The 27,924-nt window shown below is 41.8% G+C and overlaps 1 protein-coding gene across 1 annotated transcript; it reads right to left on the bottom strand.

Moving 5' to 3' along the window:
• Positions 1–6: 6 nt before the first annotated feature.
• On the bottom strand, positions 7–27,301 carry rabl2 (RAB, member of RAS oncogene family-like 2). Its single transcript, XM_057835990.1, has 8 exons — positions 26,741–27,301; positions 26,621–26,650; positions 21,084–21,163; positions 20,937–21,016; positions 18,173–18,284; positions 18,001–18,098; positions 17,827–17,910; positions 7–12,417 (listed from the first exon to the last, which is right to left on the bottom strand). The coding sequence occupies exons 1-8, from the start codon at positions 26,848–26,850 to the stop codon at positions 12,346–12,348; spliced, it is 666 nt and encodes a 221-aa protein (XP_057691973.1). The 5' UTR covers positions 26,851–27,301; the 3' UTR covers positions 7–12,345.
• Between the last annotated feature and the right edge of the window lie 623 nt (positions 27,302–27,924).

The raw sequence follows: 27,924 nt of genomic DNA on the forward strand, positions 1-27,924 counted from the left end.
TTATTTCAAACATTTTTGTCCTCCTGCCTTGCCTTGCCTTATCAATTATGATTGATCAAAATCATAAGCCAGCTAGCTCAGTTTTATTTGCGTTATTTATTTTAAATTTTTAAGTACTCGTGCTTATAAATCTTGACCGACCAATGCCCTAAAATCAACTGGAGGTCACCCAGAAATGCCCAAAATCAACAGAAGTGACTTAATATAAACAGAAAATGACCTAAAATTAACGGGAAGTGACCCAATAATGCCCCAAAATCAACAGGGATGGACCTAAAGTCTACAAGAAGAGACCTGTAAATGCCGCAAATTCAATAGGAAATCACCAAAAATGCCCTAAAATCAAAAGGTAGTCACCCAGAAATGCCCAAAATCCACAGGAGTTGACTCAAAATCAACAATTGACCTGTAAATATACCAAAAATCAACAGAATTGACACTGAAATGAACAGAAAGTAATCTAAAATTAAAAGGAAGCGACTCACGAAGCCCCAAAATCAACATGAACTAACCAAAAAAGTTCTCCAGAAATTGCGTTTTCTAATTAATTTATTGGTTCTCCGTAAATGGCAGCCAAAATACAATTTCTCTAAAAGTATGACAAAGAGCTACATTGACAACCAAATACTTACAACGCGTGTCCCAAGACTTTTGCCCGCATTTGCATCGAAACAACGTTGTCACGTATAATTCACCTTCCCACCGATTGTTTCCACTGCTTTGTTCACCAAAATCCACTTCCCGTGTGCCCTTTATGACATTTGAGTTGATCCAACACGGGGGAAAGAAACCACAAAAAGAAGAGACACGTGCCAAAAAAAAAAAAGAGAATAATAATAATAAAGAGACTACTTTTCCGTGTATATTTGTCTTTAGGAATCTATTAGTTGCAGCATTTTTGGAGCTGTACTGACTCAATAATATGGTGCCATCTCCTGAAAATCTTGAGAACTGCGTTTGATAGCTCACTGACTTGCTCACCACATGCGTTTGTGTGTATATACATAAATCCAATTGTAACTGTCTGCGGCTTGCGAGACGGGAACACATCACTGTTTCTTGCTCTTTTGTCCTTGTTCTCATGCTTAGAAATTATGATTGGCCAACTAGCTAGCTCCCGCTAAGTTCTTGTGCTTCAAAATCATAAGCCAGCTAGCTTTGTTTTTTGTTTTTTTTTTAGTTCTCGTGCTTATAAATGACAATTGACTAACTAGCTTGCTTCCGCTAAGTCTCTATACTTAAAAATAATTGCCCAACTAGCTTAGTACTTGTTCTTTTGTTCTTAGTTCTTATGAATCATAAAAGGCCAGCTAGCTTAGTTTTTGTTGTTTTGTTCTTAGTTCTAGTGATTATAAATCATGATTGGCCAACTACCTAGCTTCCACTAAGTCCTTATGCTTAAAAATTATTGTCCAACTAGCTTTTTACTTGTTCTTAGTTATTATAAATCCTGAATGGCCTACTAGCTAGCTTCTGCTAAGTTCTTGTGCTTCAAAATCATAAGCCAACTAGCTTAAGTTCTTTTTTTGTTGTTTGTTTGTTTTTAGTCCTCGTGCTCATAAATCATGATTGACCAACTAGCTTGCTTCTGCTAGCTTCCGCTAAGTTCTTACACTTAAAAATTATGATCCAACTAGCTTGGTACTTGTTCTTAGTTCTTATAAATCATGATTGGCCTACTAGTTAGCTTCCACTAAGTTCTTGTGCTTCAAAATCATAAACCAGCAAGCTTAGTTTATTTTCATTTTTTAGTCCTCGTGTTTATAAATCATGATTGACCAACTAGCTAGCTCCTGCTCATGATTGTCTAACTAGCGTGCTTCCATTAGCTTCCGCTGAATTCTCGTGTTTAAAAATCATTGATCAACAAGCTAGTTTCTGCTAAGTTCTTATGTTTAAAAATCATTGACGTACTAGCTTCGCACTTGTGCTTTTGTTCTTAGTTCTTATAAATAATGATTGGCCTAACAGCTAGCTTCCGTTAAGTTCTTGCGGTAAAAAATAATCGTCCAGTTAGCTTAGTTTTTATTGTTTTGTTCTTGTGCTTCAAAATCATAAGCCAGCAAGCTTAGTTTTTGTTTTTTTAATTAGTTCTCGTACTTATAAATCATGACTGACCAACTAGCTTGCATCAGCTAAGTTCTTATGCTTAAAAATCATTGGCCAACTAGCTTGATACTTGTTCTTCTTATCAATCATGATTGGCCTACTCCTGCTAAGTTCTTGTGCTTCAAAATCATAAGCCAGTTGGCTTAGTTTTTGTTTTTTTAATTAGTTCTCGTACTTATAAATCATGATTGACCAACTAGCTTGCTTCCGCTAGCTTCGGCTAAATTCTTATGCTTAAAAATCATTGGCCAACTAGCTTGATACCTGTTCTTAATTCTTATAAATTATGATTGACCTACTAGCTAGCTAGCTTCCGCTAAGTTCTTTTGTTCAACCGATAATGCCGATATTGCACCGATACGTTTTTGGGGAAAAATATACCTGTTCACCCTCCCACTTCAAATGGATTAGACATCTCATAGTGATAAACTCATTCCAATTCAAAGCAGAACCTTTCATCGCCCCTACCAACATGGCCTCAGAGTAGCCATGTTGGTAGGGGCGAAGTTCCTTCAAATGGATTTTACTTTTACTTAAGATTAAATTCTAAACAGAAAGATGATCTGATGCCACACAACTGGACGTCTACCATCCTCTTGGCAAGGGCGACAAGTACTACTGTTTTTGTACAGCGACGTGCGTATCTGGTGGCCATCTTGGATGGGGCAACTAGTGGTTGGAAATGAGTTCTCTGGCAGTACGTATTGCAAAGTATCAGCAAAGTTGTTTCTTAGTACTCCCTGAAACCGATGACGTCTTTTTAAGACCCTTTCGGTACCGGTACCGATACTAGTAACGATGACAGTGACGCTTCCCATCTTCCGAGCCGCAGACAGACCCTTTTTCATGAATCCAGGCTTGTGTTTTATCGAATTTTCGAACGTTTGCTTTCCTGTTTTTTGCAGTTTTGAGAACACGATTGTGACACATCACTTTGGGGCTAATAGGTCCAAAAGCTCGTCTTCTTTTCTAATCAACAAAGCACAATCTACTAAAAGAAGGTGCGCTGTGACCTTTTTAAGATGCCCGTCGGCGGTCCGGTCACCCACTGATCTTATCATGGAAGGGTTTGCATTTACTTTTTCACAGTTGGGTTGTTTTCTTTCTTCCTTTCCTTGTTTGCACTGTGAAGTTTTTCAGCGGCCGACGACAGCCCTCGCGACCGGACGTCGCGGGGGACGTGGTCGCCGCGAAGATACGTTTGTTATATTATGTAATACATTTATAATTAAAACATGAAGTGCTAAGTCAGTGCCTCGGTACATTTATTCCCATTTCACAACATGTTTTTTTTGTGGGATGGGTGTTAGGTTCGGGAGGGGTTTTGAAAGTCTGGAAATGACAGTGTTGATGACTCGTGCAAGTTGTATCGGAGCACTTTTATTACACGCTACATTGAGTTTTCATCTATAGGAGCAGTGCTGATGAAAAAGTGATTCACATTCTTATTATGAGACATTCGGGTACAAAGTATGGGTGGGAATCTTAAGTTTTATGACGATACGATATTGATTCTTTGGGGAAAGTTGTGATTTTTGCCGATGGTATGCTGTTGAAAAATAATAATAATAATACATTTTATTTAAAGGCGCCTTTCTGGCACTCAAGGTCACCGTACAAACATTTAAAAATATTAAAAGAGTCAAAATGAATGTATATAACTTATGAGAAAATTTAAAATACTAGAAGAGATATAGGGGTAGTTAAGAAGACCAGAACTAAGTGATTATTGTGTGTAAAGTGGGCAATCCGGGTAATGTTATTGATGTGCGATTGAAAGGAAAGTGTGTTGTCGAGGATTACTCCTAGGCTCTTGACTTGGGGGGAGGGTGAAACAGTGGAGTTGTCAATGGTAATGGATATGTTATGCTTTTTTGAGATGGTGAATTGAGAGCCAACGAGGAGCACCTCAGTTTTATTACTGTTAAGTTTTAGGAAATTGTGGGTAAACCAGATTTTTATTTCAGTGATACAGTCAGTCAAAGATGAGGGCGGGTGAGAGGAGGAGGGTTCAGAAGTGAGGTAGAGTTGGGTGTCGTCGGCATAGCAGTGAAATTGGATGTTGAATTTACAACAAATATTGCCAAGGGGAAGTAGGTATATGATGAAGAGTAGGGGCCCCAGGACAGAGCCCTGAGGCACACCGGAGGTTACAGGGGAGGGTCTGGATTTAAATAACTTTAGTTGCATATATTGACTGCGCTCAGATAGATAGGAAGAAAACCAGTTCAACGGGGTGCAGGTGATGCCAATAGTGGAAAGCCGGTGGAGGAGTGTGGTGTGACTAATTGTATCAAAGGCTGCAGATAGGTGTAGGAGGATGAGGATGGAGAGCAAGCCAGAATCAGCTGCCATTAAGGGGGTCGCTGGTTATTTTAACGAGTGCTGTTTCAGTGCTGTGTAGTGGGCGGAAACCAGATTGAAACTGTTCATAAAGGTTATTCTGGGATAGGTGAGAGTGGAGTTGTGAGGCGACTGTTCTTTCGAGGATTTTGGAAATGAAAGGGAGGTTGGATATGGGGCGGAAGTGATTGAAGTCGGAGTGGTCGGCACCAGGTTTCTTGAGGATTGGCGTAACGGCGGCAGTTTAGAAAGAAGCGGGTACAATTCCAGAGGTGAGGGATGAGTGGATGATAGCAGAGATGAGCGGGACCAGAGAGGGTGAACAGAGTTTAACTAGTTGAGTGGGCATGGGGTCCAGATGGCAGGTGGATGGACTGGATTTCCGGATGAGTTCGGCGATCTCAAATGGGCTGGGGAGGTGGAAGGAGGAGAATGGGTGTGGGGACGGGTGCCAGTCGGAAGATACTGTATGCTGGGATTGGGGGTTGATGCAAGGTCATCGTGAATGTTCTTAACTTTTTCAGTGAAAAATTTTCATTATAGAGCCGCAAAAGGAGGCACTGTAACAGTGAGGGGGAAGGGAAACTTTGGGTTGGGTGATGTTGCTGAGGAGTGAGAAGAGAGTTTTGGTGTTGCTTTGACTGGTGGTGATTAGTCTGGAATAGTAGAGGGTTTTGGCCTTGATAATTGAAGCCTTGTAGGCTGATATGTGGTTTTTGTACATTTCTTTATGGATAGTTAGACCTGTTTTCAGGGAGAGGCGTTCCAGCCGACGACCGTTAGCCTTCATGTGACGTAGAGTGGGAGTGAACCAAGGGGCAGAGATAGTGAAGCGGACGGATCGGGTTTTCAATGGGGCGAGGGTATTGAGAATGTTGGCAAGTCCTTTATTGTAATGGGAAGCCAGATCTTCGGGGTTGGCTAGATTATGGAATTCGGAAAGACAGGAGGAGTGGATACTTGAGATGAGGGTGGCTGGGGTGATATTCCTCAAATTCCGGAATGTGATAAGGCGCGATTTTTTTGGGATGGATAGGGTGAGACTGACTGTGAATGATATGAGAAAATGGTCTGTAATTGGGAGTTGATTGGCTGTGAGGTTCAAGGGGGTGACGCCTGAGCAGCAGATTAAGTCCAGGATGTGTCCTTTTGAGTGTGTGGAGAAGGTGATATATTGCTGACAGCCAAAACTTTCTAAACAGGAATTAAATTTCTTGGTGAGAGGCAGGTTGATATTGTCTAAGTGGATTTTAAAATCGCCCATTATTATTATATTTGGTGAAAGAGATATTAAGTCTCTAATAAGGCTAATAAGTTATGCTAACTAATGATTTTAAATCATTGGCTGACAGGGTATTTACATTTTTATTTTGGTTTTGGTGCACTTATGGGTCACTTCCTGTTGATTATTGGTGACTTGCAGTATATTTTGGGGCATTTCCGAGTCATTTCTTGTTTATTGGTCACTTCCTGTTGATTCTGGGTCACTTCCTGTTCATTTTTGGTGACTTACGGTATATTTTGAGGTATTTCCTGTTGATTTTAGGGCATTTCCGGGTCGTGTCCTGTTGATTGGTCACTTCCAGTTGATTTTGGGGCATTTCTGGGTACTTGCTGTTGATTTTGGGGCATTTCCGGGTCACTACCTGTTGGTTTTGGGTCACTTTATTTTGGTCAGTTACAGTACACTTTGGGTTATTTCATGTTGATTCTAGGACATTTCCGGGTCATTGCCTGTTCGTTGGTCACTTCCCGTTGATTTCTGGGCATTTCTGGGTCACTTCCTGTTCATTTTTGGTGACTTACGGTATATTTTGAGGTATTTCCTGTTGATTTTAGGGCATTTCCGGGTCGTGTCCTGTTGATTGGTCACTTCCAGTTGATTTTGGGGCATTTCTGGGTACTTGCTGTTGATTTTGGGGCATTTCCGGGTGACTTCCTGTTGGTTTTGGGTCACTTTGTTTTGATTTTTGGTCAGTTACAGTACACTTTGGGTTATTTTATGTTGATTCTAGGACATTTCCGGGTCATTTCCTGTTCGTTGATCACTTCCTGTTGATTTCTGGGCATTTCTGGGTCACTTCCTGTTCATTTTTGGTGACTTACGGTATATTTTGAGGTATTTCCTGTTGATTTTAGGGCATTTCCGGGTCGTGTCCTGTTGATTGGTCACTTCCAGTTGATTTTGGGGCATTTCTGGGTACTTGCTGTTGATTTTGGGGCATTTCCGGGTGACTTCCTGTTGGTTTTGGGTCACTTTGTTTTGATTTTTGGTCAGTTACAGTACACTTTGGGTTATTTTATGTTGATTCTAGGACATTTCCGGGTCATTTCCTGTTCGTTGATCACTTCCTGTTGATTTCTGGGCATTTCTGGGTCACTTCCTGTTCATTTTTGGTGACTTACGGTATATTTTGAGGTATTTCCTGTTGATTTTAGGGCATTTCCGGGTCGTGTCCTGTTGATTGGTCACTTCCAGTTGATTTTGGGGCATTTCTGGGTACTTGCTGTTGATTTTGGGGCATTTCTGGGTGACTTCCTGTTGGTTTTGGGTCACTTTATTTTGATTTTTGGTCAGTTACAGTACACTTTGGGTTATTTTATGTTGATTCTAGGACATTTCCGGGTCATTTCCTGTTCGTTGGTCACTTCCCGTTGATTTCTGGGCATTTCTGGGTCACTTCCTGTTCATTTTTGGTGACTTACGGTATATTTTTAGGTATTTCCTGTTGATTTTAGGGCATTTCCGGGTCGTGTCCTGTTGATTGGTCACTTCCAGTTGATTTTGGGGCATTTCTGGGTACTTGCTGTTGATTTTGGGCCGTTTCCGGGTGACTTCCTGTTGGTTTTGGGTCACTTTATTTTGATTTTTGGTCAGTTACAGTACACTTTGGGTTATTTTATGTTGATTCTAGGACATTTCCGGGTCATTTCCTGTTCGTTGGTCACTTCCCGTTGATTTCTGGGCATTTTCTGGGTCCCTTCCTGTTGATTTTGGGTTACTTTATGTCGGTTTTGGGGCACTTATGGGTCACTTTCTGTTGATTCTCGGTCACTTACAGTACATTTGGGGTTATTTCATGTTGAATAGAGAACATATCCAGGTCACTTTCTGCTTATCAGTCACTTCCTGTTGAATTTGGGATATTTGCAAGTCACTTCCTGTTGATTTCGGGTTACTTACAGTACTTTTTGGGTTATATCATGTTGATTCTAAGACATTTCCAGGTCACTTTGTTGATTGGTCACTTCATGTCGAATTTGGGGCATATCTGGGTCACTTCCTGTTGATCTGTAGAGCATTTCCGGGTTATTTCCTGTTTATTTCAGGACATGTCCAGGTCACTTCCCGTTAACTTTGGAGCAATTTGAAGGTTTTTTGAGTCGAAACAATGTCCACCAATGAAGAGCCAGAGTTAATTTAAAGTGCATGTGACACGAAAAAGCATGTTTATTTCATAATACACGCGGTATTTTATGCTCCTGAAAGATATGGACCGCTTGGATGTGTGTGGAAGCGATCGCTATATTTATTTAGTTTTTTTAATTCCGCGCCATGAAAATGAGTGACTTCCGGCTTCGGTCTTGCATTGAGGAGGAGGGCGCTGTGACGTGTACGGTAGAAGGTGTCCTCTTCACTATACAGCGTACTGTTGTGTATGAGGACGAAGGATTCAGCTGATTTTGCGGATTAATACGTTTATTTTTCGCATCACGCCAGCCAAACGGCTGCAGAAAAATCATTCTGTATGAGGGAGAGGCGTATGCGCCTTTTTGGAGTTTCAAAAGGTTCCCATTCACCGTGGATATTGGCCAAAACAAGCCCGACTACAGTGGGAGCAGAGGTTGCGCTAGACTTTTTCGTTGTCTGTCATTTTGACTGACAGGGTCATAAAAATCCGGTCATAATCTATTTTTACCCGTCACTTAAATTTTTAAAATGATAATAGAGACATATTCAATAGCAGTGTTAGTCAAAAGCGGTGCGTTACTTACTCAACTCTGAATAAATTGAAGAAACTACCAGCCTTGTTGTGTCTACTCTCTGCTCTGTTGATTTGTCATCCAAGACTCGGGGTGCGTTCAGGTTTGAGAATAGCGCACGTACTTCTGACTCCAAGCTGTTTGTCCCTGCTCATTCAATTAGGCTACGTTCATACTACAGGTCTTTCAAGTATTACGCATGCGCTCTAATTCGCAGTCCGACACGCGCCGGTGCGCAGAAGCATCAAAACAAATGACAAGTCATCAGTCATTCCAGGGATATCATATTTTGCTTTTCAAAAGGAGGAGACAAATAAGAGACATAAATAATCCCCGTTTAGACTTATATTCACAGTTTATATGGATGGATAGCATGCATGCACTGTCCGTGCATGTCACACACACATACGGGCAGTTTGCCCCGACTCTCCAAGACGGGCTGCAGCCAGACCCCTCTCCCGACTCTCGGCCGTGTAGGAAATGTTGAAATATAGCTCACATTGATCGGTTTTCTCTCTGCTCTTTCTCATGCTTATCTTCAACCCATTTTTATTTTTTTTTATGACTGTTGTCAAGCTTTTGTTCCCCAAAAGCCGTGTTCACTGCAAGCTAGGCGCTAATAACGCACAGCTGAAATCGGATTTGGGACACTGGATGGTACAGACCGCCGCGACGGTGTAACATGGGTTAAGATTCCCTGATTTTAGCCAGGACTTGTTTTTCCCACACTCCCTGAATGCAAGAAAACAGCACATGACAAGTCACATTACACCAATTATCCAATCACCAGTCACCTAGGCACTATATAAGCTTCCTTGACTCCTCTCCCTTCAGTCGTGTGGGAGAGAAGCCAAGGAGCAACAGCTGCAGAACCAGACCTTTTAGTTGTGTTGGGGACCTGTTCGTGTGAGTGCTCAACTACATCCACGTGAACTGGTGAGTCTGAAATTTTTCCATCTGTTGTTAGCGAATTAGCCACATGCTAATTTAGGCTAATTTATGTGTTCATGTGATTTTCTCTGCCCTTAGGTGCTTTATTTGTGTATTTCTGTATGTTAGCATGCTAATGCTAACATGCTAATGCTAACAAGCTGTTGGTGCTTTGTGATTATATTTTGTAAGTTAGCATTCTGGTGCTAATGTGCTATTGCTAACATAGTATTGCATTTTTGGTCATTTCAATTGTTTAATTGGGTTGGTTGGTCCATACAGGCCAGTTGGTCCTACCCTGCCTTGGGACCACTCCAACAAACGGATGGCGAGCTAGAACTTGAGCCAGGAGCCTGACGGTCCTCTTTTTCCTTGTCTTCAAAACAAGTCAGGGTCTGGTAGGAGGCTTAGCAGCCTGTTTTTCCTCTCCCCACTACTCGGGTCAAGCATTTCAAATACCCATTCAACTTGTGACCAATAAAGCAGCGCTAATGGACACTCACCTTGTATTGCCATAAACTGAAGCCATGCATTTGTACTCTTGACTGTTTGTTACTTACAAACGTTGGGGTGGGGAAAGTGAACTGGATTTTTGTCTTCCTGTTGAACTGTATATTGTGTACACACTGGTATTTTGTAAATATTTATTTTTTGTCACTTTTTGTAAAATACATATTTCACTCAAACCAACTCAGTCTGTCTTTATTCATTGCCGCTGCCCTCTAGTAGCTGAACTAGAACTTCCTTATTTGCCCACTAATCCCTCAGTGGTGCTGTTAACCTCACAGCTCACACTTGTTACAACAGTCTGGAAAAATGTGGCCCAGATCGGATTTGAACCACATACAAAAATGACCCAGATCGGATTTGAAATGGTCCACTTCTATGCGACTTGTCCCATTCAGACCGTCAAGTTAATGCCTGACTCGACTCGGGAAAAACACGAAAAAATTGGATTCGTGCATTAAGACCTGTAGAATGAACGTAGCCTTAGACAATGCTCTCCAAAGCTTCCTAACGTTTCCGTGTTTGCTACACCTGAATGCTAGTTCGGACATTTTTCAGAGTAAGGCCAACGACGTCATGCATCAAGAGACAATAGCTAATTAATATGCTCACTTGCCATCCTGTGGTCTGGGGTGTGAATTGCAACCTGTCAAAATGACGGATGAACTTCAGTTTTTTCAGTCATCGTTTTAAAAAAACGGTCAACGACGGAAAATATTCGGTTAACGCGACCCCTGAGTGGGAGCATTGGACTTACGAGGAAGTTAGTAAACATCTTGTTTAGTATTATGTCAAATATTAATACAGCTATTAAAGAGTAAACACTACAAACTTTCTTTAAATAAAGGACTACTTACGTTTGATCATTGATAGGCATGTAAAAAGCTATCCTCATGCACATTAGCAGCACGTTAGCTCCACAACAACTGCAGCCGCCCTCCTCCGGGGAACGAACTGTAAATTGCTCCCCGCCGGGCGGTTTGCCGATCCGCGAAGACAATCGACAACCCAGTCATGTGAAATAATCCGGGCTAGTTATGTGATTTTCTGCTTCGAAGACTTTGAAACATCACTCGGTTCGGGTTAGCATGTCGGCTAGCTGTCACGCCTTTTGGTTTGTTTGCATTCTCCGAAGCCGGGGAAGGGAAATGACATATGTCCGATTTAGGTGTCATAAAATATCGTTCGAGAGGTGCGACAGTAAAGGTGAAGTCGACAGTTTTGACCATTATGGAGTAATTTTGCCATGTCGTCCTGAATAAACGAATTTTTATGATTTCGTATTCCATTTATCACACGACTGTTATTTGTCATGACCATGCCATTTATTTAGCAACTAGGGAAAATACTTGGATAAAAAGAATATCCTGTAAAAATATTGAAGAGACAGAAACAATGACATTTTGCAGCTCTCTTCGTCGCGTTTCCTCGTTGTGAATAGTTCCCCCTCGACGGGCTGACTGGTCCTTCTCAAGTCATTTGTATAGCTATTGGGGAAAAATACTTGGATAAAAAGAATATCCTGTAAAAATATTGGAGAGACTGAAACAATGACATTTTGCGGCTCTCGTCGCGTTTTCCTCGTTCTGAATAATTCCACCTCAGTGGGCTGAATAGTAAAACCGATGAGCCCAGTCTACCGCTGACATCACCCACCTGTTGGGGACGCTAAAGCCCTATAATGGTAGGCGTGGCTAACCATCAGATTAAAAGACTAATTTCTCGTCATCTGCACTTTGCTAAATTGTTGTATATAGTCGAATCGTCTTAAAATATGATTCTAATTCACATAATAATGCCATTTAAGGGTTTTTTTTCTCATGTTGTATGCTCTTTAAAACATTTTAGGATTTTAGTTTAGATAGTATCGAAAATGGTATGAAGCATTTCTTGAGCATTGATATCGAGTTGAAACATTTAGTACCGTGACAACAGTACAGGGAATAACTTGATTTGAGTAATATGAGCTGATAAGAAGATTACAAATGATTGACTGGCTTTTAATTCATTGGCTGATGTGCGATTGCTGACAACCCCCGTTAAATATGACTGGACGTCTATTGGGATGTGAAACATGATCATTTAATGCTAGCTAAGAGTTAAAAATGTTAATAGTTCGGAGCTATTTTACAAGTATTGTAACACCCCTAGTTTTAACTGTAAATACAACGACCATTGTATCGATGGATGCAGCATTTTTTTTTTGTCATATCGGCAAATTTTGCATCACTCTTTCAAGAATCAATATTGTATTGTGCTGTCTTAGACGTGGTTTGCACATATTCTTTTAAATTCACATTAATTCCCAAGAAATGTTTCCAACTTTGAGAATTTTTTCAGCTCAAACGATATGATCGTGTCTGCTTTAAACAAAATATTCAATTTATAATTTGAATAAAGGGAGGGGGGATGGGTAACAACGTAGGAAAGCAAGGGCCACCAACGTGAGGCTCCATTAACGTATCATGGCAACTATGGGCTGTTGTCCCTGTTGACGTCTCCTTCTGCGTCCGAATGTGCGTCATTCTTGTCCAACTCGAACTTCTAAAAAAAAGACACCACAAAAAAAAATAAAAAATCATATAAAAAAGAAAAAAAATCAAACAATGATTGCTGTCAACCATCCCAGTCAAAATGGATTGAATTTCTATTGCTGTCAATGGCACTGAAACATACCACAGAATACAGTTAGTCCCCAGGTTATGAACGAGTTCCGTTCCTACGCTGGCAACGTAACCCGAATTTCCGCGTAAGTCAGAACTACCCCTTTAAGTACCCCAAGTATCCCCCAAATCTCAAAATAATAATCCAAAAACATGCATTATACGTCATTGTACTGTCATAGCCTAGACTTTGGAGCCAAGTCCTAGCTAGAAAGTGAGCTAAGCTCCGAAAAGACGATGTCAGATGTCCGTGTGCTTTGCTAACTTTATTCAGCTGCTCGTGACATCAACACTTGCAGAACGAAACTAAAATAAAAATGAAATTGAATAAGTTTTCTTCAAAAACAGCAATTCAAATTTGGGTTTACAACTACCTGCTGATACAGCAATAAAAAATCCACACAAACGATTAGCACGTATCCGTTAGCGTCTGCGCATCATCAGGTATATTCACATAAAGTCGCCCCAAATATTCGACCGCAATTGAAAACGCAAAATAAACAGGACAACAGATGATATATACATGTTGCCTCTGTGGATGTTTCACAAGCAACAAATGTGCGCACAGGCTTTCAGCTGTAATCAATTCTCTTTCACACGGCTGCGCAACTTCTTCATGTGCTTTTCTTCATTTGCGCAAATACAGGTAATCCCTGAGTTACAACGTACTACTCAAATCTCGTGATTTGGCTTAAAGATGCCGGAGTCTCGTCCAACATTTTGTCTAAAGTCGGTCGTTTTTTTGTTTGTTTTTGAATTCATCCATCCATCATCTTCCGCTTGCTCCGGGTTCAGGTCGTGGGGGCAGCAGCTTCAACAGGGAAGCCCAGACTTCCCTCTCCCCAGCCACTTCAACCAGCTCCTCTGGCGGGATCCCAAGGCGTTCCCAGGCCAGCCGAGAGACAGTCTCTCCAGCTTGTCCTGGGTCGTCCCTGGGGCCTCCTGCCGGTGGGAACATGACCAGAACACCTCTCCGGGGAGGCGTCCAGTAGGTATCCGAACCAGATCCGACCCATAGCTCGTGACCATAGGTGAGGGTAGGAACGTACACTCACCGGCCACTTTATTAGGTAACCCTGTCCAACTGCTCGTTAACACTTAATTTCTAATCAGCCAATCACATGGCGGCAACTCAGTGCATTTAGGCATGTAGACGTGGTTTAAGACAATCTCCTGCAATTCAAAGCGAGCATCAGTATGGGGAAGAAAGGTGATTTGAGTGACTTTGAACGTGGCATGGTTGTTGGTGCCAGAAGGGCTGGTCTGAGTATTTCAGAAACTGCTGATCTACTTGGATTTTCACGCACAACCATCTCTAGGGTTTACAGAGAATGGTCCGAAAAAGAAAAAACATCCAGTGAACGGCAGTTCTGTGGGCGGAAATGCCTTGTTGATGCCAGAGGTCAGAGGAGAATGGCTAGACTGGTTCGAGCTGATAGAAAGGCAACAGTGACTCAAATAACCACCCGTTACAATCAAGATAGGCAGAAGAGCACCTCTGAACGCACAGTACGTCGAACTTTGAGGCAGATGGGCTACAGCTGCAGAAGACCACGCCGGGTGCCACTCCTTTGAGCTAAGAACAGGAAACTGAGGCTACAATTTGCACAAGCTCATTTAAATTGGATAATAGAACATTGGAAAAACGTTGCCTGGTCTGATGAGTCTTGATTTCTGCTGCGACATTCGGATGGTAGGCTCAGAATTTGGCGTCAACAACATGAAACCATGGATCCATCCTGCCTTGTATCAATGGTTCAGGCTGGTGGTGGTGTAGGGAATATTTTCTTGGCACTCTTTGGGCCCCTTGGTACCAATTGAGCATCGTTGGAACGCCACAGCCTACCTGAGTATTGTTGCTGACCATGTCCATCCCTTTATGACCACAATGTACCCAACTTCAGATGGCTACTTTCAGCAGGATAATGCGCCATGTCATAAAGCTGGAATCATTTCAGACTGGTTTCTTGAACATGACACTGAGTTCACTGTCCTCAAATGGCCTCCACAGTCACCAGATCTCAATCCAATAGAGCATCTTTGGGATGTGGTGGAACGGGAGATTTGCGTCATGGATGTGCAGCAGACAAATCTGCACCAACTGTGTGATGCCATCATGTCAATATGGACCAAACTCTCTGAGGAATGCTTCCAGCACCTTGTTGAATCTATGCCACGAAGAATTGAGGCAGTTCTGAAGGCAAAAAGGGGTCCAACCCGTTACGAGGATGATGTACCTAATAAAGTGGTCGGTGAGTGTAGATAGACTGGTAATTCGAGAGCTTTGCCTTTAAACTCCGCTCCGTCTTCACCACTACAGCCCGGTGCAGAGTCCGCATTCCTGCAAATGCTGCAACGATCCGCCTGTCGATCTCCAGCTCCCTCCTACCTTCACTCGTGAACAAGACCCCAAGATACTTGAACTCCTCCACTTGGGGCAGGATCTCATCCCCGACCTGGAGAAGGCACTCCATCCTTTTCCCACTAGGGACCATGCTCTAGGATTTGGAGGTGCTGATCTTCATTTCAACTGCTTCACACTCAGCTACGAACTGCTCCAGTGAGAGTTGGAGGTCACGGCTTGATGAAACCAACAGCACCACATTGTCTGCAAAAAGCAGAGATTCAATGCTGAGGTCACCAAAATGGACCCCCTAAAAGCTTCGGCTGCAACTAGAAATTCTGTCCATACAAATTATGAACAGTATTGGTGACAAAGGGTAGCCTTGGCAGAGTCCAAACCTCACTAGGAACAAATTCCACTTACTGCCGGCAATGCGTACCAAACTCTGACACCGGTCGTACAGGGACCGAACAGCCCTTACCAAGGGGCTCGGTACCCCGTACTCCCGGAGCACCCCCCACAGGACTCCCCGAGGTCCACGGTCGAACGCCTTCTCCAGAACAACAAAACACATGTAGAATGGTTGGGCGAACTCCCATTCGCCCTGGAGGACCCTGCCAAGGGTTTAGAGCTAGTCCACTGTTCCACGGCCGGGACGAAAACCACACTGCTCCTCCTGAATCAGAGATTCGACTTCCTGATGGACCCTCCACTCCAGCATCCCTGAATAGACTTTAGCGGGGAGGCTGAGAAGTGTGATCCCTCTTTAATTGGAACACACCATCAGGTCCCCCTTCTTACAAAGGGGGACCACCACCCCAGTCTGCCAATCCAGAGGCACTGTCCCCAGTGTCCATGCGATGTTTTAGAGGAGTGTCAGCCACGACAGCCCTTCAACATCCAGAGCCTTTAGGAACTCCGGGCGGATCTCATCGACCCCCGGGTCCTAGCCACCTCAGTGACTTCAACCCCAGAGATCGGAGAGCCCACCTCGGAGTCCCCAGACTCTGCTTCCTCAAAAAAAGGCATGTCAGTGGAGTTGAGGAGGGCTTCGAAGTATTCTCCCCACCGACTCACGACATCCCGAGTCGAGGTCAGCTGTACCCTAGCTTCACTAAACAGTGCTAATGGTGCACTGCTTTCCTCTCCTGAGATGCCGAATGGTGGACTAGAATTTCCTCGAAGCCATCCGGAAGTCATTCTCCATGGCCTCGACAAACTCGCCAAAATTTTTGCCTCGGCGACCACCAAAGCTGAAGTCTGCTTGGCAAGCCGGTACCTGTCAGCTACCTCCGGAGTCCCACAGGCCAAAAAGGCCCGATAGGCCTCCTTCTTCATCTTGACAGCATCTCTTACCGCCAGCGGGTTCGTGGATTGCCGCCACGACAGGCACCAACCACCTAACGGCCACAGCTCCGATCGGCCGCCTCCACAATGGAGGTTCGGAACATGACCCACTCGGACTCAATGTCCCCCACCTCCCCCAGGTCAAGGGAGAAGTTCTGCCAGAGGTGGGTGTTGAAGCCCTTTCTGACAGGGGATTCTGCCAGACATTCACAGCAGACCCTCACAATACCTTTGGCCCTGCCAGGTCTGGCCAGCATCTTCCCCCGCCATCGGAGTCAACACACCACCAGGTGGTGATCAGTTAACAGCACCTCTCTTCCTCCCCATTGTCCAAAACATGGGGGCGCAAGTCCGATGACACGATTACAAAGTCGACCATCGAACTGTGGCCTAGGGTGTCCTGGTGCCAAGTGCACATATGGACACCCCTATGTTTTAACATGGTGTTTGTTATGGACAAACCGTCACAAGCACAGAAGGGGGAGGTCAGGGAGGTCGTTCCTCCCAATCATACCTCTCCAGATCTCACTGTCATTGCCCACGTGAGTGTGCAAGTCCCCTAGGAGAATGAAGGAGTCCCCACACGGGGCGCTCTCCAGCACGCCCTCCAAGGACTCCAAAAAGGGTAGATACTCTGAGCTGCTGTTCGGTGCATAAGCGCAAACAACAGTCAGAACCCGTCCCCCCACCCGAAGGCGGAGGGAGGCTACTCTCTCGTCTATTGGGGTAAACCCTAATGTACAGGCACCAAGCCGGGGGGCAATAAGTATGCCCAAACCTGCTCTGCGCCTCTCACCGTGGGCAATTCCAGAGCAGAAGAGAGTCCACCCCCTCTCGAGAGGATTGGTAACAGAACCCAAGCTGTGTGTGGAAGAGAGCCCGACTATATCTAGTCGGAACGTCTCTGCCTCACACACTGGGTCGGGCTCATTCCTTGCCAGAGAGGTGACATTCCATGTCCCAAGAGCCAGCTTCTGCGGCTGGGGGTCGGACTGCCAAGGCCCCAGTCTTTGGCTGCCACCCAACTGCCTACGCACCAGACCCCTTTGGCCCTTCCCACAGGTGGTGAGCCCATGGGAAGGGGAACCCACGTTGCCTTTTCGGGCTATGCCCGGCCGGGGCCCCATTTTTTATTGTCCGTCTTAGAAACATGATCATTCACGTCAAACACATTCAGCCGCAGCCTCCTGACTATCTGGACCCCTGGCTGGATGGACGTCCTCGTTGCCCCCCTGTCTCATCTGGCTAGATGGACCTCCGTTGTTCCCTCACTCTATTGCATCTCTATACACTGTAACTCCATTTGCTAATTCCCATTAGCAGTCCTGGTGCATCTTGTCTATACGTCCTGGGAGTGGATCTCTCCTGACTGTAGCTCTCCCCAAGGTTTCTCATTTTTTCCGAAAGGTTTTTGGAGTTTTTCCTTGCCGACATGGAGGTTCTAAGGATGAGGGATGCCCAAGACTTGGACTAGAACTTTATTTAATTCATCTACTGTTTCTGACTGTGTATCATATTGCCTCTGCAAAGCCCTTTGAGACAACCTTGTTGTGATATAGGGCTATACAAATAAAATTGAATAGAACTTAAAAGACTTGCTTCAAGTTCTTGCATAACTTCGTCCATGAAGTCATTGGGGTTTTGCTTGTATTCCACAGCTCGCTTGATCATCTCCCGGAACATCTGAAAAATTAAGAACATTTATCGCAACGGGCCCGCCGGGCTTATAAACCACTAGGCAATCCCTGAACAACAACAACAACAATCTCAAACCTTGACGACGTTCGTGCCGTTGGCTGCAGAAACAAAATAAAAAGGGAGTCCTTTCTTCTTGGCAAAGTTGAAACTCCGTTGCGTCACCTTCTGGTCGGCTGTCGATATGAACAATTTGGGGAGATAATCAAACAGTGGTTTTCGTAGTCAGTTACAAAAAATGGAGACCCACCGTCTATTTTGTTGGCAACCACACAACACGGGATCTCGGGCCTGTACTCCCTCAGCTCTGCATACCAGTTGGCTAAGTTCTTGTAGGTGATCTTTCTCTGGACGTCAAAAACCTTACGAGCAGAACATCCATATACAGTGGTGTGAAAAAGTATCTGAACTTTTTGGAATTTCTGAATAAAATCACCATCAAATGTGAGCTGATCTTTGTCAAAATCACACAGATGAAAAAAAAAGTGTCTGCTTCAACTAAAACCACCCAAACATTTATAGGTTTTCATATTTTAATGAAGATAGTATGCAAATGATGACAGATGGGGGAAAAATAAGTTAGTGAACCATCACATTGACGCCCCCCCCCCACCCCCCAGTAGAAAAAAATGTTCAAATAAAATTTAATAGCTTCGAGTATTCGTTCAATTAAAGTGCTGTTGTAATGGTTTATTTTGAAACTGGTTTTTGTTTGAGCTAATGTTTTTTAATGCATTTGTAATTTCGTTTATCGATATATTTAGCCGTTTTTGTTGGAATGTGTTTGAACCATTTGTTAAGAACATTGTAAAAAAAATTTTTTTAAAGTTAGCATTTTATAGCATTTTAGCTAGCGGACTTTTTCTACGTAAGTTAGCCAATTGTTCTTTTGTTGTATTTAGATCTGCATTATTTTTTTTTTATTTTTTTTATACCGTTTAAGGCTCAGGTCAGGAATTATAAATTTTTATGTTTTTTATCCGATTACTTCATTATGTGAACTAACTAGTGGATCGATTAATCGACTAAAATAATCGATAGCTTCAGCCCTAAGAAAAGCCATTATTTTTGACAAAACGGCATATTGAAATGATGACAATCAATGTTTTGATCAATAAAGAGATACATATCTTTTAATTGCTACACCCATCGTTGATATTGGAGAGTGACAAAATATGAATTCAACTGCTCCATGTTAAGACCAACGTAAGCCAAGTTTTTGTTTGAGCTAATGTTTTTTTTATGCATTCATAATTTAGTTTATAAGCATATTTAGCCGTTGTTATGTGGGAATATGTGTCTGAACCAAGTGTTAAGAGCATTGTAAAAAACAAAATAGCATTTTATAGCATCTAAGCTAGCGGAGTTTTGCTATGTAAGTTAGCCAATTGTTCTTTTGTTGTACATAGAGTACATGTACAACAATGTACATGAACATGTACATTGTACATTTTTTTTTATATCGTTTTAGGCTCAGCTCAGGTATTTTTTCATGTTCCTTATCCGATTACTCGATTATTCGAACTAAGTAGTTAATCGATTAATCGATAACTAAACTAATCGACAGCAATGGGGTTCAAGTCTGGACTTTGGCTTGGCCACTTCAGAACGTGTATTTTGTTCTTCTGAAACCATTCTGAATTTGATTAACATCTGTGTTTTGGATCATTGTCTTGTTCCAGCATCCATCCTGTCTTTAGCTTCAACTGTCTAACAGACGGCCTCACATTTTCCTGCAAAACATCCTGATAAACTTTTGAATTCATTCTTCCATTGATGACTGCAAGTTGTCCAGGCCCTGAGGTTGCAAAACAGCCCCAAATTGTGATGCTCCTTCCACCACAGTGGGGATGAGGTGTCATTGTTGGTGAGCTGTTCCATTTTTTTCTCCACACATGACGTTGAGTGTTATTTCATCAGTCCACAAAATATTTTGCCAAAATTTCTCTGTAGTGTCCAAGTACCTTTTTGCGAACATTAAACGAGCAAATGTTTTGTTTAGACAGCAGTGGCTTCCTCCGTAGAGTCCTCCCATTGGCCATTTTTGGCCAACGTTTTACATGTAGTTGATGTGTGCACATAGATGTTGGACTGTGCCAGTGATTTCTGTAAGTCTTTAGCAGACACTATAGGGTTCTTTTTTACCTCTCTGAGTATTCTGCACTGAACTCTTGGCATCATCTTTGGTGGATGGCCACTCCTTGGGAGAGAAGCAACAGTGCCAAACTCTCTCCATTTGTAGACAACTTCTCTGACTGTCGATTGATGAACATCCAGATTTTTAGAGACTGTTTTGTATCCTTTCCCAGCTTGATGAACATCAACAATACTTGCTTCTCTTCAAGACATTTCTTATGAGGTGTGTGTTTTATAGCGGGCAGCGCAGCTTTAAACCACTCATTGGTGATTGGGCAGACACCTGACTTAACCCTTAAATACCTGCAACATGAAGCAATTATCAGAGAATCCCAAAATTTGAAAAATACCTTTTTTCAAATTTGTAAAAAGAAAAGCCCAAATGAATATGTGTAATAAGCGCTCTGATATCTAGAACTCTTGCTAAATCCTGTTTGTTTTTCTCATGGAACCTGCAGATACATGTGTTGACTTGCATCCATCATTTTTTTTCCCAAAAAGAAAATGTCCAAATTCTGAATTTGTCTCAAAATCATGAAATTTTAGGTGTATCAAATGTGATACGTTTGGCAATAAAGGGTTAAAATGTTTGGTAAAAATTTAAGTCTCCTTAAGCAGAGGGTGCACTTACTTATTTTTCGCCCTTCAGTCATAGTTTGCATACTATCCTCATTAAAATATGAAAACCTATTAATGTTTGGGTAGTTTTAATTCAAACAGACACTGTATTTTCCTTTGTGTGATTTTGACAAAGATCAGATCATATTTGATTGTGATTTTATGCAGAAACGTGAGAAATTCTAAAAGGTTCTGATACTTTTCATACCACTGTATCATTTGGAATTTCGCATCTCGAGGCAACACATGTCTTGTCTTACCATGATGCATGCGTGCGCTTTGTGGTAGTAGGAAGCATGCATGCTCTGAAACCTCTCTTGACCGGCCGTGTCCCAGAAATCTGAATGATACGTTACGGGTTAGCGTTAGTGCTAATCTGGTACGCGTGTGTACAGTGTGTGTCATACCTACTGCCACTGTCTTATTAGCCACCGTGGCTTTGTGTTTGTGGAGTGTCAAAGCATACGTGGAAAGCTGCTGCGGTTGACTGAAGGAAGAATTAAGGAACTGGGAGATGATAGATGGAAAACATTGACGGCAATAGGAACTAGGAAGGTTGGCCAAGAATGAGCGCCATACCCATGGGCGTATGGTCAGACATATTTCACTGGGGAAAGTGCCCCAGTATTGAACTGCAATGCCCCAGTTCAGTCAATCAATTACAATTTCACCGGTAAAAAAATGAATAAATAAAAAACTTTGGAGTTTCAAAGCAACACTAGGTAACTTTTCAACCTTTATAAAATATTTTCATAAAACATTTGTGATGATATGTCGACTGACAACTAGTTGAATGACACCTCTTTGGAATCTGATTGGACGATTGATTTTGTACCTTGCTCGAGAGGCCGTTAATGGGCTGGGTCTAGAGCTGAAACGAATACTCGAGCAACTCGAGTAACTCGAGTTTAAAAACTGATCCGAGTAATTTTATTCACCTCGAGTAATCGTTTATTGTGACAGCTCTAAGCATCACGTTTTGCTCGGACTACTTTTAATGCGGGACAACGCGCTGATGTCACGTGCGTAGAGGAAGAAGCAAAAAAAAAAACTTACTGCAGCCGACAACCGCTACAAACGACGCCGACGTTGCTAAATACTAGCCCGCACATGCTACGTTAGTTGCAGGAAGTGTCCAATGAGTCTCCTAGAGATCACATGTATGTTGAACTAGATGCACAATGACAGACTAGGCCGCGTCTGGGCAGCGTTAGCAAACAGCCGCCATCTTAAAGCAGTAGAGCGCTAAGCGCTAATAAAGAGCGCTAAGCGCTAATATAGAAGATTAACGTTACTGTCACTACTAGCTCACCTTATGTTAGCCCTGCGGAGGGCTAGGTTTAAATTAATTAAGACCACTTTCGATGCGTGGCTAACGTGTCTTACATACAGGCTTTAACATAACATAACATAGCGTTGTGGAGCGATGAGGGTGTCAAATAAAAACTCAATAAGGCTAACTATCAATTTTAGCTCAGTAGTCATTGCTGGATAAAACACCAAGTTGCACTAGTCCCTAATGTGCTCCAATACAGCCTGTATCATACATTTATTTTGAACAGTGCAAAAACTCAAAATCCTATCAGGACTTACAGCAGGGGTGTCCAAACTTTTTGCAAAGGGGGCCAGATTTGGGGTGGTAAAAATGTAAGGGGCCAACCTTGGCTTACGTCCTTTACGTAGAACAATATATTTAAGCAAAATTTAGCAAGCCATTCAGTGTGTCACATTTGCTTTATTATTTTTTTTAATGAATAATTTTAACAATCTCGCAACTAGCCTTTGCGGCATTCTCTTTCGACTCTCGGGCTCTTGCGAAATACTGCTGTTGTGAAATTAAACTAGCTTCAAGTTGCTTCAATTTCTCACTGCGTATCTTCCCTGTAATCTTGTCGTACATGTCAGCGTGTCTTGTTTGGTAATATCGCCTCACATTGAAATCTTTAAAAACAGCGACTGTCTCTTTGCAAATGAGGCAAGACACAGTTGTTGCGTATTTTACTGAAGAAATAGTCCAATTTCCACCTATCCTTGAAGCGTCGGCTGTCACAGTCAACTTTTTTTGTTGATTGTCGCCATTTTAGAAAATTGGAAGTAGAGGGTCACACGGAGTAATGTTGCCTAGCCCTGAAATACCTGCAACATGAGGCAATTATCAGAAAATCCCAAAATTTGAAAAAATAAGGTCCTAATGAAACCCTTTTTTTCAAATTTGTGAAAAGAAAAGTCAAAATGAATATGTGAAATAAGCGCTCTAATATCTATAACCCATGCTAAATCATGTTTTTCTTATAGAACCTGCAGATGCATGTGTTGACTTGCATCCATCATTTTTTTTTCCCAAAAAGAAATGTCAAAATTCTAAATTAGTCTGAAAATCATGAAATTTTAGGTGTATCAAATGTGATACATTTGGCAATAAAGGGTTAAAGTGCTGCTGCCTTTTAGTGGGTAAATGAGGAGCAGCATTTCGTGTGTAAGCTACTTCATATGCTGGTTGCAGTACTGCTGACCAATTTATTAAGTCTCTGTGCGGGCCAGATTTTATTGATTTTATGACAGAGGCTGGGGGCCTGATGAAATTTGACCATGGGCCGCATTTGGCCCCCGGGCCGGACTTTGGACATGTCTGACTTACAATTTAGACTAACTTAAAACTTAACTAGAACTTAAAAATGGCTTGACACAAAGAGAAATTCAATTGAAAAACGTGGGAAAAAATCCTAACTTTTAAGTGATGTGTGTTATCAAGCGTAAAGGCATTTTTAGGTGTGTTTATATGTATGTATATAATATATATACTTTTTAAAAATTAGATCGAAAGGTTTTTTGAGTGAAAGCAGTGAATTAGTCTTTTTTTTTTCATTCTAGTTACATCTGAGATGCAATTGTTGGCTGTTTTCAACAATATACATCAAAAATAAAGACATTGATTGACTGAAAATGATAAAATGTCTTGTTTTCTCATGTATATCTATAATTGCTCTTCACCTGAAAATAAATTTGTTTTATCCGATTACTCGATTAATCGATAGAATTTTCAATAGCTGCAGCCCTAGCTGGGTCCCAGACTATTTCTCACAGTGTTTGAAAAATACAGGGAGAATAGTCTGGCTGTGCCAGGCAAGTCTTTCAGGCCCATGGAAATCATACAAAATATTACATTTGGATCCCACAGCACCACTACTTAATTCGTTTATGTTATGTAACATATTGTCTTTGAAGTACATTTTTTGTTCAATTTTCACACTACTTTCTGTAGGCGAAAAACTTTTGTCATGCTAAAATTTGACCTCTGTCTTCATTAAATGATCAAAATCTTTTTTCAGTGAAACAAATATATTTTTGTACATTCAACATCATTTGGGAGGGTTTTAGCTTTCAAATGAGCCATTCCTGAAACCAATTAGGCTCGAGCGCTTACGTCACAGCAGCACGGGATCATGCGAGATTTGCGACAACGCAGCCATTTCGGAAGCACGTCTGCACCACGGGACATTTAAACTTAACGGCAAATACAATTCAACTACGAGTGCCGAAGATGGAAAAAAGTAAGGAAAACTTGCCAGTTCGATACAGAGACAAACTTGCTACCACGGCGAAAGAGATATGTGAGCAATTTTAAGGATGTGAACAATGTTGACCCTTACGAGCAAGCCGAACACAAATGGAATAAAGATGTCGACAAGCTTCCACCACGAAATGGACATCAAGCTGTATTTAGTGTTTGGTGTAAGTTACTACACTCATCAGCAATTCCGAAACTACAAATCGCTACAAAGCTACGAACAGTTTTGCTGCGGATGGGTGCAGGATCTGCACATTATGACCATAGTAAACGGCAACACCATCTTTCTAGCAAAGGTAGGCAATGTGCGTTTACATTAGTCTGTCACCACGGATGTACAAATTTTTTGTTGCAGAAAATGTAGCCTGTGTACAAATTCTTTGCCACTCTCTCACGTCAAAATATTACAGATTTTTCATTTAGCAACGACAGGAATTATGTCTTATGAAGACAATGCACATGTATGCATGCTAGTTGTTTAGCCGTAGCTATAGCTAACAACAGGCCGACTTAGGGTACAAAGTTACCGAAATTTGCGTAAACAAACTAAATTAACTTACCGGAGTGGAAGTGCATAGAGCAAACTCTGTGTGTAACTGGAGAATCAAACGTTATGCCCTTCCTTCTGATCGAAGGCACCAACGCCATTCTTTGACGTTTGGTAAGTTCAGATATGACCTTTCCCTCGCCTTTTCTCCATGTAGGGATCCGGAAAAAACTCAGTGGTGTTCCGTCAAGCTGTATATTCTAGGGCTGCAGCTATCGAATATTTTAGTAATCGAGTAATCGACTGAAAATTCTATCGATTAATCGGGTAATCGGATAAAACAAATACATTTTTAGGTGAAGAGCAATTATAAATATACATGAGAAAACAAGACATTTCATCTAATCTTGAACCACTTTCAGTCAATCAATGTCTTTATTTTCGATGTATATTGTAGCTAGAATTAAAAAAAAAGACTAATTCACTGCTTTCACTCAAAAAACTTTTAGATCTTATTTAAAAAAAAATATATATATATATATATACATATATATATTACCTAAAAATGCCGTTACGCTTGATAACACACATCACTTAAAAGTTAGGATTTTTTCCCTCGTGTTTCAATTGAACTTCTCTTTGTGTCAAGCCATTTTTAAGTTCTAGTTAAGTTTTAAGTTAGTCTAAAATGTAAGTCCTGATAGGATTTTGAGTTTTTGCAGTGTTCAAAATAAATGTATGATACAGGCTGTACTGGAGCACATTAGGGACCAGTGCTACTTGGTGTTTTATCCAGCAATGACTACTGAGCTAAAATTGATAGTTAGCATGATTAAGTTTTTATTTTACACCCTCATCACTCCACAATGCTATGTTATGTTAAAGCCTGTATGTAAGACACGTTAGCCACGCAACGACAGTGGTCATAATTAATTGAAACCTAGTCCTCCGCAGGGCTAACTTTACGTGAGCCAGTAGCGACAGTAACGTTAATCTTATTTATTAGCGCTTAGCGCTCTTTATTAGCGCTTAGCGCTGTACTGCTTTAAGATGGCGGCTGTTTAATAACGCTGCCCATACGCGGCCGAGTCTGTCATTGCGCATCTAGTTCAACATACATGTGATCTTTATGAGACGCATCAGACGCTAGCTGTTACCAACGTAGCATCGTGGGGGCTAGTATTTGGCAACGTCGGCGTCGTTTGTGGCGGCTGTCAGCTGCAGTAAGTTTTTTTTTCTTCCCTTCTTCCTCTCCGCACGTGACAGCGCGTTGTCCCGCATTAAAAGTAGTCCGAGCAAAACGTGATGCTTAGAGCTGTCAAAATAAACGATTACTCGAGGTGAATAAAATTGCTCGGATCAGTTTTTAAACTCGAGTTACTCGAGTTGCTCGAGTACTCGTTTCAGCTCTAGTATATTCTCCTTTCTATTCGATCGGTTGTTGCAATTCTTTACCGCACAATAATTTCCAACTATTTTTAAAGAGTGACCTGTGTTGAAATGCCTCACTGTTTATGTTTCCCGCTTCCAAAATGGCGATAGCGGCGGAAACCACGTGAGTGCCACGTCATACGCTCGAGCCTCATAGAATAATTAAAAGTCAGTTTATTAGCAATTGTTTCTGCAAAATGGATAAGCGACAAGACTTTTGTCAGGGAGTGTATATTTTTCTAATTCCAAAGGGTTGGGTTAATGCACGTGTGAAACTCATAGGAAAGAACCACTACTCTATGCTTTCTATACAATGAGCGAACGCGCGCGCACACACACACACTGCAGTGTGTGGCGTTCAAGTTCAACTTACAAAGGTACGACAAATAAGTGTCCTGCTCGAGGTATTTAAACGAGGGTTATGGCCATATTACTGCTAGCACCTTCACAAAGGATACTATTCGTCCAGGAGAAATCGCTCCATCAACCTGAAGAAAATAAACATTTAAAAAATAATTTTAAAATAACAATTAAGGATAAAAAAAACAAACTGTTTGTTATCCAAATTAACGACTCACTTGGATTTCCCGACGGCACTGTCTCCCAGACATATTATCTTGACATGTTCGTCCGCGTCGTACTTTTTTTGGTCCAGCTCAGGGATGCTTTTATCATCGTCGGCGGCCATTTCTTCAGCACTGTCACCTCCTCCTCGTGCGTATTTTTATTCGCATCCACTTCGTTTTAAGAGGATTTAAACATTGTGACAAAATGGCTTCACAAGCTAAACACTCGTGAACATTTGACACACGTCAAAACGAGTTAGCCTTTAGCTCAGGTAAAATAAAACCGACGATTGTAGCCGAGGAAACATTTCAATGCATTTACACTAGAGGATTTGTGCAACCGGACTTGCTAATTAGCTAACAAGTTACCGAATTGGCGTTACGGCTGATATTAATTCATGTTTTACAGCTATCCTTCATTAGATTTTAGGTCAAATTTTGTATTTCATTCTATCGCCGTCAATTAAATGGCGTTTGTGATGTTCTCGTTTGGAAAATGAATAAATCCGTGTTGGCTGTTTGTTCCTATGCAACGGAGACGCTCAAAGGACCCCTTCCGGAAGGATGGTGTCTGGAAAAAGTGCCTGTCAGTATTCTTTGAACTACCATCTAGATTGCCTGATAATAAATAAAGACAGGATTTTTAGAGGATTAGCAGCGGACGGCTATTTAAAAAATTGACACGTTAATTAGCCTTTATTGAGCAAGTGACAAATTTTGGTAATTTTAAAAAAGTTGTCTTTTTGACATTGTTGTACTTTTTCATAATATATTCTTATAATTAGAAACAGAAACAGACCCAAGTAAAACTCTGAAGTAGATTCCTTTTTTCGCACTCCATTGACAGCAATAGACGTCCATTTTGTTTCGACTTTCAAGACTGGCTGTGAATGCTCATCTGTCAGTGCAAGGATTGACAATGAATTGCAGTAAATTAAAGTTTAAATTTGAAAAAAAAAAAAAAAAAATGAGAGGCTTACTAATCTCCAGACAACTGGACTTGAGTAGTGCTGCAACGATTATCGAATTAAATTTGGCTGCTTCGAGTATTTGTTTAATGAAAGTGGCGTTGTAGTGTTTTTTTTTTTTTTTTAAAGTGTTTGCATATAGTTTTATTGATTTTGGTGGATACACTGCCCTCTAGTCTACCTTATTTCACATGGCTGAATCCATCTGCTCCCTGTTAAGACCAACAT

Source organism: Corythoichthys intestinalis, chromosome 5, assembly GCF_030265065.1.
Source record: "Corythoichthys intestinalis isolate RoL2023-P3 chromosome 5, ASM3026506v1, whole genome shotgun sequence".
Classification (NCBI taxonomy): domain Eukaryota; kingdom Metazoa; phylum Chordata; class Actinopteri; order Syngnathiformes; family Syngnathidae; genus Corythoichthys; species Corythoichthys intestinalis.